Genomic DNA, 13,668 nt, shown 5'->3' on the forward strand with positions numbered 1-13,668 from the left:
GACTATTTTAGATATAAATCTGATAAAGTAACTTATGTTATCCAAGCTGTTTGGCTTTTATACGTGACATAGATTGGCTTATATAAATTTCAGTAAAGGCATTTGTAATGGCCACAAGCTGAAGTGGAGGTAACTTCACAGAGAATTACTGTTGTTTTGTGGATTACATGTCAATCACTGTTATTCAAAATTATTATTATTTTTTTAAAAACTTCCTAACATTTAGATGTGAGTAGATATAACACAAAATTTTGGAATAATCCTCATAATGTTTTCTTATAAAAGTTTCAAACTTTCCTTAATTATTTTCCAGTTTTAAATCATTCAAGAGTTTTTAAATTAATTTTTTTTTTTCTTCACATCTTCACTTTTTAATTTTTAGAGGGGGCTTCTTTCTTATACTCTCTTATACTATACTTGATTTTGACTTATTCTTTAGACTTTTTTTTTTCTAAAAATGCAAATAAATGAAGTGAAACAAAGAGAAATGTGGGAGGTGGAACCCTTCTTTCCATTTTCTCCTGATTCCAAACCTTAGCTCTTGCTGGTCAAGTTGAGTTAGGCACCTCTCTTAGAGGGTATTCAGGTTTGACCCCAGGACACTCCTTTGGTTCACACAGATGCATATTGTTCTTCTAAAGAAACCAGGATATATGCAAATACAGAATCTTATACTTGGTCTGCTTAAAGTGTATCTGCATAGCTTCATCATTGTGTTTCAAGTGCACTTTAGGTAAAATGGTTTCTCATACTGGAATTCATCTTCTAAGATGCCCCCAACTTATTCAAAAGATTTTTAAGAGTTTCCTTATAAACAACCCCACTAATGTTTTGCCAAGTTATTGGTAGAGAGCTCTGTTGACCACACAGCTACCTGAAAAGGGAGAGCTGAAACTCATTAAGGCAAGTTGGCTGAGATCATAATCTGTGCACTGTTTTATAACAAAATTTGATCTATGCAAAAATTTTTGCTTTTGTCCCAAGCATCACTCTGAAAACAAGCATCTGAGAAAGCTTACTTAAGCTTTTATTAATCAGCCACTTGGTTATTAGTAATTCCTTTATTTTTACTTTGGTTAGGAGAAGCTCAACCACTCCAATGTAGTTTTGTTGTTAAACTTAAAACACAGATCAATAATACAATATGAGGGACAATGGAAAAATTGTCCGTCATTGAAATTTCTTTTTGTACACTTGATATGTTATTGGTATAGACTATTTGATTTCCTTGCAGGGTAGAAGACCTTGCAGAAACGTAACTTAGTCATGCCATTTCTGTGGTATTCTCAGGATGTAGACTGTATAATTGATTACAGACATCTTAGCTTAAAATCCGTCTTAGAGTTTCATACAGTCTTAGTAAAATGTATGTAGTCCCCTGGGCTGCATCTGAGGATTACGATAATTTTATTAGCAACTCCTCTTCCCATAATTAAACTGTATAAATTCCCACCTGGTCACTGTAGTGCCAACACCTTTCTTTCCAGTTTTATTTGAATTTATAGATTATTCTTGTTTTGTTCTTCAGTTCTGATTTCCTGAATCATTCATTGTGTTTTCCACAAGGTAACATAATTTTGAGGGAGTGAATAGGGCTTCAAATTGAGTTACTGGGTTGAGTGAACATCTGGTTCAAAGAAAAGACCCACGTATCCAAAGTTGACTAGATCTTCACAGGAGGAGATATTCCAAGTAACTTGCTGTCTGAAAGCACTAAGCTGTACATTGCTGTTCAAAATACCTGCAAGCAAGCTCTGTATTAACATTTGCTTTACTGTGTTTATACCGTGAAGTAGAGTAATGTGAATTCCTTAGTGGACTGTTAATTTACATGTTATACACTTTCAAATATTTCCAAAAGCAAACATGAAATGATTAGTAATTCATTCACATGCTCACAAAATGTTATTAGTAAAATGCTTTGGGCAGTACGTTATGTTGACTAAAATTGATAATTTTGTATTTTAAATCTAAAGTTAACTCCCTCTACCCCTTCCATACCTGAGGATCAGCTGAGTCCAGAGCTGCATATCCTACCTGTAACTGTGTGGTTCAGTTCTCAGGGTATGTTGAGCTGGGAGGAAAAACAAAACAAAACAAAACAAAAAAAAAGCAACAGGACAAGAGCAGCGATCTAAGGTTTGCAGAGATTACTTCTCTTCAGAAAGCCTCTCTGCAAGTCTTCTGTGGTGTTCTATATTTTAAAATGTCTTGTTCTCTTTAAAATCATCATAAGGAGGTGATTCTGACATTTAGTATTCATTCTACCTATGTGAGTTTTAAATTAAAATAAAATTAAAAAAGCAGTACATTGCTATGGAGACATCAAACCTGGTTGTTCTTTTTACTTCTGCACAATTTAGTATCTCCAGTTGTGTGTGGTTCTCACAGAGCTGTAGCCATGGATGAAGTGTTTCGTACTCACTTCTAAGAAGTGAATTTTTTTTTTTTTTTTTTGAAGAGGACCAAAGAGCAATCTGTTTAATGTTTTTTGTCAGTGTATCTCTTTTTAGAATAATGGTTTCCATGCCTTGTAGACTCAAATATAACATGACACTTCCTCCTAAATGCCAGTTATTCTGTCCAGAAGAGTTCTGCAAGTCTTCTCCTCAGAGTTTAATACTAAACCCAAGGGATAAAGAACACAGGGTATTAAAATTCAGTAATAGTTATTGTGGTACTAAGACCATACAGAAGCCCTATGTGCTAACTGCATATTGCTTATATGGTTGCAATGTATAACTATTTACATTTATAGCTATGAATTAACTGAATAGAGAGATGCATCATAATTTTCTTCTTTAGCACATGGGTGAATTATTTTACCAACATGTGAAAGGGTGTTCATATAACATCACGGTATTTTGTGCAAGAGAAAAACAATTACAGTGAATAAGGTAGAATGGCTCTGTTATTGCAGTACATAAGACTTTGATTACATACTGCCAAGATTCATACTAGCCTAGTAGTTGTTGACAGACAAAGTAACAAAAATGAAACTCATTTATTTTTTCTTTATTGAGACCTCAAGGTAAAGCAAATTTTCAGTTCTTGTACTTACTACATTGAAAGAACAGAGACTGACAGTCAAAATGTGCCAGTCCAGAAATATAAATTAAACCTAGTTTCATATCAAAGTTTCATTTAGTCTCTGAGAAGGAGCTGCTGTTCAGATTATTTTTGATCCTAAACCAAATATACTGTTGACTACTATAGTGTGTCTTGGATAAATTAACCCCCTCACACATTTAGTTCTTATGTACTTTCTAGGATATAGATTTGTGCCTGCTCAAGCAATTTTACAATTTGTTATAGTCTTAACTATTTTATTTTTTCCTCTGTTTAATAATAATTTACTGTGTTCACAAACTCAATGAATGTAAGAGTGGTTTTAGTCGAGTAGTACTTTTTCTGAAGGAAGGACATATTTTGAGAGAAAAAAAAATCTCCCCATCCCCCTTGTGTAAAAAGATTTCTTTGGGCTGATGGCACTTGGAGTTCCTCCAGGCAACTAGATGCTGCATTATTCCTTGATAAGTCTAACAAAATACTTTTTTGTGTGTGTGTGTGTGAACTTGATTAGTTTCTGAAGAATGGATACAACTAGCTGTTGAAATGGAAAGTGCTAAAATGAGCGTTTTTATTCCATCAAAATCTTGGATTATCTACCTAGCCCAACTGAATATAATTGCTGTTCAGATTAATGAGGCAGTATTCTAGTATCTCCTCTGTAATTAAACACTTCTCTGGTTGAATACAGTATTAAAGATGCACCAGACGTTGAAACCTCAGTGGTGAAATTTAAAACTGATGAAATTGGAGGGGTCAGCTGTGAAACACAAATTTGTCTGCAGCATCGGTAATTCATTTATAAAATGTGTTTCAAGAATAATTTGGCTTATGTTGGGGATGTTGGATATTTATATTTTTTTCTTATCATTCAATCATCTAAACTTGAGAATTTTTTTCATTAGTTCCCAAGTAAAAGTAACATAAAGTACACTTGTTTCCAGAACTACCTTTTCTGACCTTTCACAAGATGATAATTGCAGTACTAGTAGGCTTAGAAGACTTGTTAAAAAAAATTAAGCTTATAAAGTAGCAAGAAATGCCCCTGTGCTTGCTGGTGTCAATTTCAAAATTAACATTTTGGTTCATGTGCTTCTAATAATCACTGACCCTTACTTCATGTGCTTTCCACAGGAAATGAATACAGCAGAAATTACTTTGACCTGCTGATGGATGAGGAAATAAACCCAAGGCAGTGTGGGATGGAGGTCAGTGAAGAAGGTGAGGCAGAATTAAGTATGTAATTTTGGTGTCAGAATATTCTTTTCCATTTATGAAAATTAGGTGACAAAGATCACATATGCAGTTTCATTTAAATATTGAAGTTTACAATTTAAATTATAAGTCTTACCTGCTCTGGACATGATAGGCAGTATACATAGTCTTTGATCAAGGACAGTGAGCTGGTAAAACTGAGGCTGTGCTGTATTCACTCAGCTTATTATAGCAATAACAATGAAGCACACTCCAAGAAAACTGTCTACCCTGTGTTCTCTTTAATTAACCTAGTTAGTCCAGCTTTTTTGCATCCCAAAGTCCTTGTTTGAGAACAATTTTGTCATTAAGTTGAACGTCTGCTTGCCTAACAGAAGAGAAACCCCAGGGTCTGTAACAGTTCTCAGCGTAACAGGAGGCCTCTTTTGGTTTTCTTTTCACCAGTTTAGCCAAGATACTCAGCTTTGTTGTCTGTGGGTACAAGGAGTAGGAGGGTGTGGCTCTGCGGTATGGGGAGAACAGAAGTTATGCCTAGGTATGAGAGAGATTAACTAGGAGGTATTGTCTTTTGCTCTGAGCTGAGGAAATTCTCCTTTGCTTTTAAATAAAAAGGGTGGGAACGGGCCTGCCCGAATTTGCATGGACTTAAGTAAGAACATTATCATGGTAATGAAGTTCTTAGCTGTGCACAGAATGTTTTGGCCCAGCTCCTGTTAAACAACCTGATAGCACGCAAGACTGATTTCCACATTGTTACCTTCCCGGCCGTTCACTTTTTCAATCCTTGTAATTATTTCTACTGCAGAACCTCTCTAGAGACACAGTTGTAGTCAAATGTAGAAAAAAAAAAGTGTAGGTCTGAAAATTTGTCTACTGCAATATCTCAAAATAGTTCACTTTGGAACTCGTGACATTTTTTATTCTGAGTAGATATCAAGATTTAAATTTTGGAGGCAAAAACATGTAACTGAGAAAAAAAAAAAAAAGCAGGCTCTAGTACACATCAGTAATTTGAATTTCTGTGTACTGGTGAAAAAAAGATGATGATTTTAGGTTTATCAAGGGCAAATCACATACAACTCTAATTTCCCCATTACTTGTGTAGGACAATGACATACCTTAGAAGTCAACTTCTGTCTCAGAGTTTTTAAGTGAAAGAATTTTTCTTGTCAATACTGCTTTGGTTCATCTTATGAATAGGCATCATGAGTCATGATTTGCTTCATATCCAGAGAATTAAAAGTTTTTTTCTTTTCTTTTTTTTTTTTTTTTTTTTTAATTATAATTTGGAAAAAATGAAAGCTCTAAGTCCATCCAGTTGTGGGTGGTGGAGGAAGAGTTAGGTTTAGGCACTTGCATATCAGACCAGACTTGAGGTCTTTGCATGGCTGTCCTTTGGTGCTCTTCCTTTTTCTTCCTTGGCAAAACTCTCACTCAGAGGTTGGGGAAAGGCCTCTTTATTGCAAGCTTGTTAGGGATGGTGCTGGCCTCAGGTTGGCTGTGTTGAGATCTGCAGAACAGCTAGAGCAATTAAAATGTTATAGTGACTAACATCTCTGCCAAGGACAGTGGTAGGTTGCAGGTTGGATGGAAGCATTTCTCTGAGAGAAATAATGCATACCTGCATGTCACAAATGTGACATTCCATTACAGATTACCACCCCACCTTTCTCTTAATATTTGAAGCTGTAGTATGCTGTGGAGAATTCTGTTCTTTCTACTTATTTATATTTTCTTATCTTCTGTTAGTCATGTTTTACCTAGAACCTTTTGGACTGCATGTTGAAGGCAAGACACTGCAGTTTCAGGTGAATTTTTCTTTGCATTCTCTTGTATAGTCCATTTTGGTATTGGGCAGAAAAACAGTATGGTTCTTCAGAAACAAAACAGAGCTTCACTAGAATTTATCTAAAGCCCTAAAATACCTAGCTATTTGGAGTATGTGTGCATAATATCTTTTTATTTTTATTTTTTTTTTCCCCTGTAATAATGTCTTTTACAAAATGTAGAATTCTCCATGGTTTCCTCCTAAATTTTGTAGGATAACTAAATCAAAGTGGAGCCAGTGAAGTTAGTGTGGGGATGTCATAATGTGAGTTTCATGGTCATTCTGTGAATTTGTCCATCCCTTAATCTGATGCCAGACATCTCAACAACTCACTATCCCATATATTCACAAATAGTTCTACGCCCGGTTTCCGTCTTTTCCTTGTAGAAGCGTCAAATAAGTGGAACTGCATTTGTATGTATTGGACAGAGTTTAAAAAGGATAGTCAGAACTGTAATCTGGTCCTAGATGGTGATCGTCTGATTGGAGACCACATGCAATTGCCTTCTCTTTCCATCTAGCCATAAGTGGCCACTAACAAGAGACAGAAGCAGAACAAGATGAAGAATTCTGTGCACACTTTAAAGTTACATAGCTCTTATGACTTAACCTAGTCAGAACCAAAGAGAATAGCCAGTAAAATACAAATCTTCACAAATCTTGTACAATGTTAAGTACAATTTCAATGAGGTCATAGGGGGCTTCTTTAATGGATTTTTTTCTGTCAAAATTGAGATATTAGCAATTATCTTTTCTATACTTGATAAATAAAACTTGTTCTGGAAATTTGAGTTGATAATGCCCTGAGAAGAAACAACCCCCCATTATGGGTTTGCCTTTCCTCCTCTACCCTCAGGTGAACATTTCATTTATAAAGAGTCACCCTATGTAATTTGTAGATTACAGTTCACCTACCTTAGGTACACTTTAGTCTTCTACCAGCCTACTTTCACTGATGACTTAGAGAGCCAGAGTCTGGGTGACATGGATAGTCTCAGCTGGTCATTTCTCTCTTAAATATAGACATTTGAAGTGATTTTAGGTCTCATGGAAAAAGGTACATACGTGTGTGTGACCCTTGCTCTGTTTAAAAATCTGTAGATGTTATTGGGAATTTGAATGACAGACCTGCAACATATTGTAATACCACAGCATATTGTAAAGTCTTCTCACACTAGAAATGTAATCTTTATGGACAGCAAGGTAAATTTTTTAATAAATATCCAAAATCATATTAGAGAAGAAATGGGGTACTTTGATTTTTATTATGAATCAAATAGAATCCATCTGGTAATTTGAATATAGCTAGTAATTTCATCTAGTTTATTAGCAGAATTAGAAAAATTAGGTTTCAGTACGGACCAAGATATAATATTGATCACCCTTGAAAACTGTGCAATTAAATATTTTTTTACTTTAAACTCTGTCATGATTCAGAAGAAAATGACAGCTCTGCAATGAAACTATCACTATAAAAACTAATCTTTGTGTTTCAAAGGGTTTCTTTTGTATTTGTATATGTTTATTTATGGTTCAAAATAATATGCCATGAAATACTACTGGAAGAAACAAAGAAACAATAGATATCTTGCTGATTTATTTATTTATTTATTTTCCCCCAAAAGATCCTGTGAAATTTGAGGAGCAAATCCTATATGGTAAACTGATGAATTTTCTAGAGGAAGAAAGCGAGATGGTGGACTCCCAAGGTAAATAACAAAACCATTTGCATAAAGGAAGACAAAACTCTCTTGTGTCTGGATGTGGGGAGGAGAGTGGGTAATCTTGAACTCAGAAGAAAAAAGGATATTGATTTTAATGTGAGCCTGTAAAACCTTTTCCCCCAAATGTTTTCATTTTGAGTTGCATTTATGTGGTTTTAAGTGTAACTTCAGTGGCATGCTTTCTTTAGACTGCTTCACTGTATGTTGAATTCCACCCAAACAAATGAAGATTGGAAAAGTCCTTGCTTACGTGTTTAACGCTAGAAATCTAAGTCTTTATTTAAGCATCCATAAATGGGAGGTCTATTTGTCAGATGTACTGGTCATGTCATACAGTATTTGAGGTTATCTTCACAAGGATTTACACTAACAGACAAGTTAGAAAATGTCTTTTGTGGCTTTGTGAGGAATACCAAATAGATGTTCCATCTACAGTAGAAACAACAAAGAGTAAGAGAAAATATTTATTTACCTCCAGACAACATTTTTACTTTGGCTGTACTTATTTTTGCAGCCATTTTTAACATCCACTTGATTCATGAAAGTGCTACCACCACAGCCTTTACAGAAGGTACATACCTGCTGTTCTCCTAGGCTTCATCCTAGAACAAGAGATGTGTAAACAAGCCTCAGCTCATGGCTACCCTTGTGTTTTTGGGTATTCCACTCAGTGTGTCTTCTCCCCACCCACCCCAACCACCTTTCCAGTCTTTTGTGTAAAATTATTTTCTGTTCTTTGTACTCTATGTGGCTTCTAGTCATATTTTATTTTCTCAGCACCTACTCTGTCAGAGGGACAGAACAAGCTGTTGGCTACAGCACTGGAGCTCCAGGAGTTGCAACATATTTCCTGACAATTGAGCTTGTAAGCAACTTTGTTCTAGAAGAGCTAAAGGATTTCATTGACCTGGGGTTGTGAAATCCCTTGAGCTGGGACTGGTCATATCAGTAACATCTTTGAAACCTATTTTGTCTTACTTTAAATGCAAGGAAAAGAAAGTACAAGCATAGCTAATTCATGCAGATAGTTTAAGCAAAAACCTTTAACAAATTATTAGCAAGTCTCACATTGGTGCATGTTGATATGGACCTCCTCGTTGCTGAGAAAGCTTACAGAAATGCTGCAGGTTGATTGCTGCTTCATATAACAACATAGATGAAGTAAACAAACAAACAAACAAACAAGAAAACTTGTTGCTTGGCTGTGGTGAAGTCAATGTTGATTCTATAGGAAAGATGGTCATGGGGTCTCTACCTGTAGTACTTATGTTGTCCCCCTCTACCAATATTTATGGTATTTCATGGTCTTCAATAGCTTTAATTTGTTTGTTTAAAATATCCCTGTGAGATTAAGGAAAATGTCCTAATGTAATTTATAGGCCGCCCTCAGGAAGGGTCCAGTATTCTTTCCATTAGTGTTTTGACAGTTAGCTGCAGGGGGTGGGGCTCCCCTGAAGCCATGGGAAGGGAGGAGAGAAGGTCTTTCAGACAGTGGTTCAGCCCACCTCACACATGCACCTCTTAATTAAACAGACTAATTACACTCTAGAAGCAGTTCCTCCTTTTTAAATTGGTCTTTAGAAGGGTCTTGGACAACTGACTTAGACTTGACCAAAACAATTTGAATGCATGTGGTGTGCTTTGATGATGGTGATCTCACTTTGAGGCTGCTGAGCAGGTGGGCATCATGCACAGACTAGTCCTTGGAGCCCTGACCTTGCTGCCAGCTCAATGATTTAATTCAAAGGCAAGCAAAGCTACTGAGAGGTGTGTTTTGCACTCCACAAGCACATCAGAGCCTTTGTGAATACTATGAATGTGGAAACTAAAGTAGTCTGCTGATGTCTTCTCTCTTAGCACTTTTATTTCTAAAAGAACCATAATGGATATCAGAGGTAGTGCTATGGATGATGGAATGCTCCATAGAATCCTGGCAGAATTTTTGGCTTTGGCGAATAAAACCCTGAGAAGAGCAGGACTTTCATGAGGAAACAAGGATTGTGCAGTCTCCACCTCTGTGTGCATGTATGGGCTATATTAGTCCTGCTTGTCTGTGGTTCTTCCTACAAATTTTTGAATCTGTTTTCCTCCTCGCACCCCTCCAGCCTTTTTTTTTTTTTTTCTTCTTCCCCCGCCCCCCCAACCCAGAGAACAATTCTCTCAGGTCTGACTTCCCTACCAGTTTTTATGGAAGTGGGCAGCTGAGCAGAGCAGACAAGTGTTATTAATGTCTCCACCGAGGGAAAAACTAATATGGGAGCTTGACCCTTATTAGACATCAGAAAATCCATAGAAAACTAGGATTCATTTGGTTCCACTCTTACAGAATGGTTTCCTTTTTTTTTTTTTTTTTTTTAATTTGACCACTGAACTGAAAAATCACAGTCATACAGTCCTAATTAATAGATGATCTCCAAAGGAAAAGAAAGAATGTATCTCTCAGAACTTATATCATTGCATACTTAAAACATTTTCCACTGAGTAACATGTTGGTCACTCTGATGGTAGGTATTAAATCATATTATAAGTAATCTAAAAGACAATATTGGTTGTCTGTTTTTTTTGAAAGATTGTGGTCCATGTACGTTTAAAATGATGCCAGGTGCCATATCATAGAAAACAATTTTTATTATATTATGATTTGGCAGCAAGAGAAAAATTAAAGTAAAATGTTTTGCAGGATTACAATTGTTTGATGGCCTTTGGTGATGTTCTCTTTTAGCTACAGTTTATACAGTCTTCTAGAGCCAAGTAGCCAAAATGCATTTTCCTTATGGATTTTATAAGTACTTTATACCTTCAAACCTGTGTTGAGGTATAATATGCTGTTGAACCTGTCCTTTAAATTTTCATCTCAGTATTCAAACCACTGCTACCAGATGGACAAGTGCAGGTGTAAATGAAGTTACAAGCAGCCAAGCTAATACTGTATACATTATTTTAATTTTTATTTTTTTATCTGTGCTTAAATGACTGTATGTATCTTTTCACCAAATACTTTTCAAAATTAAACCATAATTTATGTTTGCATTTTTAGCAGTTACTTCCCTTGAAAAGGCTTTAGAAAATGTTATCTCTCTTCTTTTCTTCTTTTTCCACAAAACTCTTGTTAATGAGCCTGGTGTCTTCCAACCAGATTGAATTCACTTGATAGAATTCCTCACAAACATAACAAACACCAAAAGTATATAGTCAGTCAGTTCTACCAAATCACTGTATTGTTGCCTTTGCAGACTGAATGTTTTTATTCTTTTTGTATATAAAGCCAATCTACGCTCAGAGGATTTGCAATAGGAATGTACTGTCCCTTCCATGATGTAAGCTTGCACTGCTCCTGTGAAAGCAGCAAGTCAAATGATTTACACCAGCTGAGCATATGTCCCATTGTGTCAACACAGTATGGAAGGGAACAAGCAATGCTGCATCCTCTGCTGCTGGCAATGTTTTCTTTTCCAGCACTTCCTGGATTTTTTCTGTGCTAGCCAAACCCTTAAAGTTACAGGAAATTTAAATGTAAATATTTTTTTTTTTTTTTTTCCTGTTAATAGTTGTAGGTCAAATCACGTTTCATTATGTTTTAAGATGCTACGCAAAGAGATTCCGTGTACCCTAAGGTAATGGTTTCGGTTGTTTATATCTACTGTACGCTTCCCCTAACATGATTTTGAATTTGTATCCTGTTGTAATTAAATAAAAAACTACTTCCTGTGTGTTGGTGGCACTGAGGTGATTTAAGTACTCAGGAGGCTCAACAATTAAAGTCATTGCACAATGAGTAGTGAGCAAAACTGAAAATTTTAATAGCCTTAGTTTTATCTTTCCTTTTCTGGTCTTCATTAGAGAACGAGAGACTTCAAAGGGGCAGGATAAAAAAATCTTCTAACTGTTTTCATGTCTTAGGATGGACAAAGAGGAAGGCAAATAACTAGATATGCCATTTTTTTTTTTTCAGGGAAAGTCAGAGATAACTATGAAAACATGCACTTACACAAAGAAATATGAAGTGAGATGTGGACAGCGTGATATATGTCATATCTCAGTGATCTTAATATAGAGGAATGAGCAAAAATAATTGTCTTTAATATGTGTACTGTAGCAGATATCAATGAGAAGATATGTTTTTAAGTAGCATATTGAATTGGAGTAAAGAAAGGAAACAGTTTGTCTGTGAGGTTAGCTTTATGAATGGGATTTATTTTTATGTATATACAGCACATACCTTTTGGTTCTGCATACATCATGGCAGTGAAATCAATGGAATGATGTGGGTGAGAGCAAAACCGGACCCAATTAATTAGGCGGGAGTTGCACACACACACCTTGGGAAGGAATCTGATCCTCTCGGGTGAGTGGGAGGAAGATGAAATGCTCGGTATGGCTCCCTTAGGGAGGAACCAAAGCCTCCCTTACAACTGAAGTTATTCCTAATCTTCCCCAGGAGTGAAAGCCAAAGTCATTCCAAACCAAAATTCCTTTAAAATTTACTGGGAAGTGAAGTGACCATAGACATGCATTGCACCCCTTTTTTAACCTCTTACGGAAAAAGCTGCACATGCTAAATTTGTTCCTGATGTTGCTTTTGAGGATAGTATTCCATATTCTTGGTAATGGTACTTGGAATCTGCCTGTGTTTTCATGGTTATTCATTTCTAGTAATTTTACAGCATATGCATCATTGTTTTTAAGTTTCGGTGGGCCAAACATCACAAATGAGGAGTACAAATCAATGAATGAAATCTCATTTGCTAAGTGAGAATCTGCCTCTTTTGTTTCAAGCAGCCTGTGTCACCAGTGAAGATTTTCCAGATTCCGTGATGCCTGTCAGCTTCAGTAAGACATGTGACCTTCACAGGGAACTTGAAGATGAAGTGATTCCTTCATATATCAAACAGTTTGAGAGAGATGTTCAGGATGACATAATTCTGCTTGGCAGCTTTTCACTGGAACAGGTCAGAGTTAAGAACTATAAGACAATTTTATCACTGGCTTCATAACATGATGCTAGCTTGTTAACCTTGTACACCCCCATTCTATTTCACTGCCTAGTGATACATATGCTGTGAAGGAAAAAGGTAACCAATTTCATTGGCCAGCTTTATGTCTCTGGAACTTTGCTAAGCTGAGCCTTTATCTTTGTCTCCATTTCAATATGATTAAAAATAGATTGCCTTCCCTGCTCCTTTCCTAAATAGTGGGGTGTCTCTGACTGCTCCACAGTAAATATTGCAATTGAGTTTCAATCAAGAGTCTAAGCTTAGGATATCTCTCTCTGAAAAATTTAACAGAGGCTTATTCATCTATCAACAAGGAAGTTCAGATTGGAACCCAGGCAGGATTTATGTAACAATATTTATTGTAGAGAAGCTAAAATTATTCTCAATTTATAAATCGTTGTGTAAGATTATGGTTTTCCTATGGTTTTCTTTCTGTCATTTCACAGTCTGAAGAGACAAGGTGAGGTTTATGTTGACAAAGGTGCAAATTTTCAGGGTTGAAATGATTCTCTGGGCACCTAACTACCATTTGTCCCTTTGAAAAATCTCATACCAAGACAAGGGGACAGGAAAAGAGATTAATTGATGAATCTATCATTTTTAATTAGCAACATGAGAACAGTGCACTGGCTCTGATGGGCTTAAAATAGGCTATTCAGTGACTGATGGTGATCAAAGCTTTCTTTTATTTTCAGAAGAATTTTTTTTTTTGAAAATTTTCATTGTAGGACTAAACCTCATCATTGCCTAGCTCATGCTGGTGGGGGACACAATTTATTTCTTTGGTGCTTCTGTCTTAACCGTGGTGTGGCTGTATTTCCTTCCAGATGACTTTTTC

General features: G+C 36.0%; 1 protein-coding gene across 1 annotated transcript in view; it reads left to right on the plus strand.

The window, feature by feature from the left end:
- OFCC1 (orofacial cleft 1 candidate 1) overlaps positions 1-13,668 on the plus strand; it is a 185,336-nt gene that overhangs the window by 34,160 nt on the left and 137,508 nt on the right. The window contains exons 5-8 of the mRNA XM_032181084.1: positions 4,204-4,305; positions 7,738-7,821; positions 8,351-8,407; positions 12,613-12,785. Coding sequence (XP_032036975.1) covers positions 4,204-4,305; positions 7,738-7,821; positions 8,351-8,407; positions 12,613-12,785 — 416 coding nt within the window. The remainder of the gene's footprint in view (positions 1-4,203; positions 4,306-7,737; positions 7,822-8,350; positions 8,408-12,612; positions 12,786-13,668) is intronic.

This window comes from Aythya fuligula, chromosome 2, assembly GCF_009819795.1.
Source record: "Aythya fuligula isolate bAytFul2 chromosome 2, bAytFul2.pri, whole genome shotgun sequence".
Taxonomy (NCBI): domain Eukaryota; kingdom Metazoa; phylum Chordata; class Aves; order Anseriformes; family Anatidae; genus Aythya; species Aythya fuligula.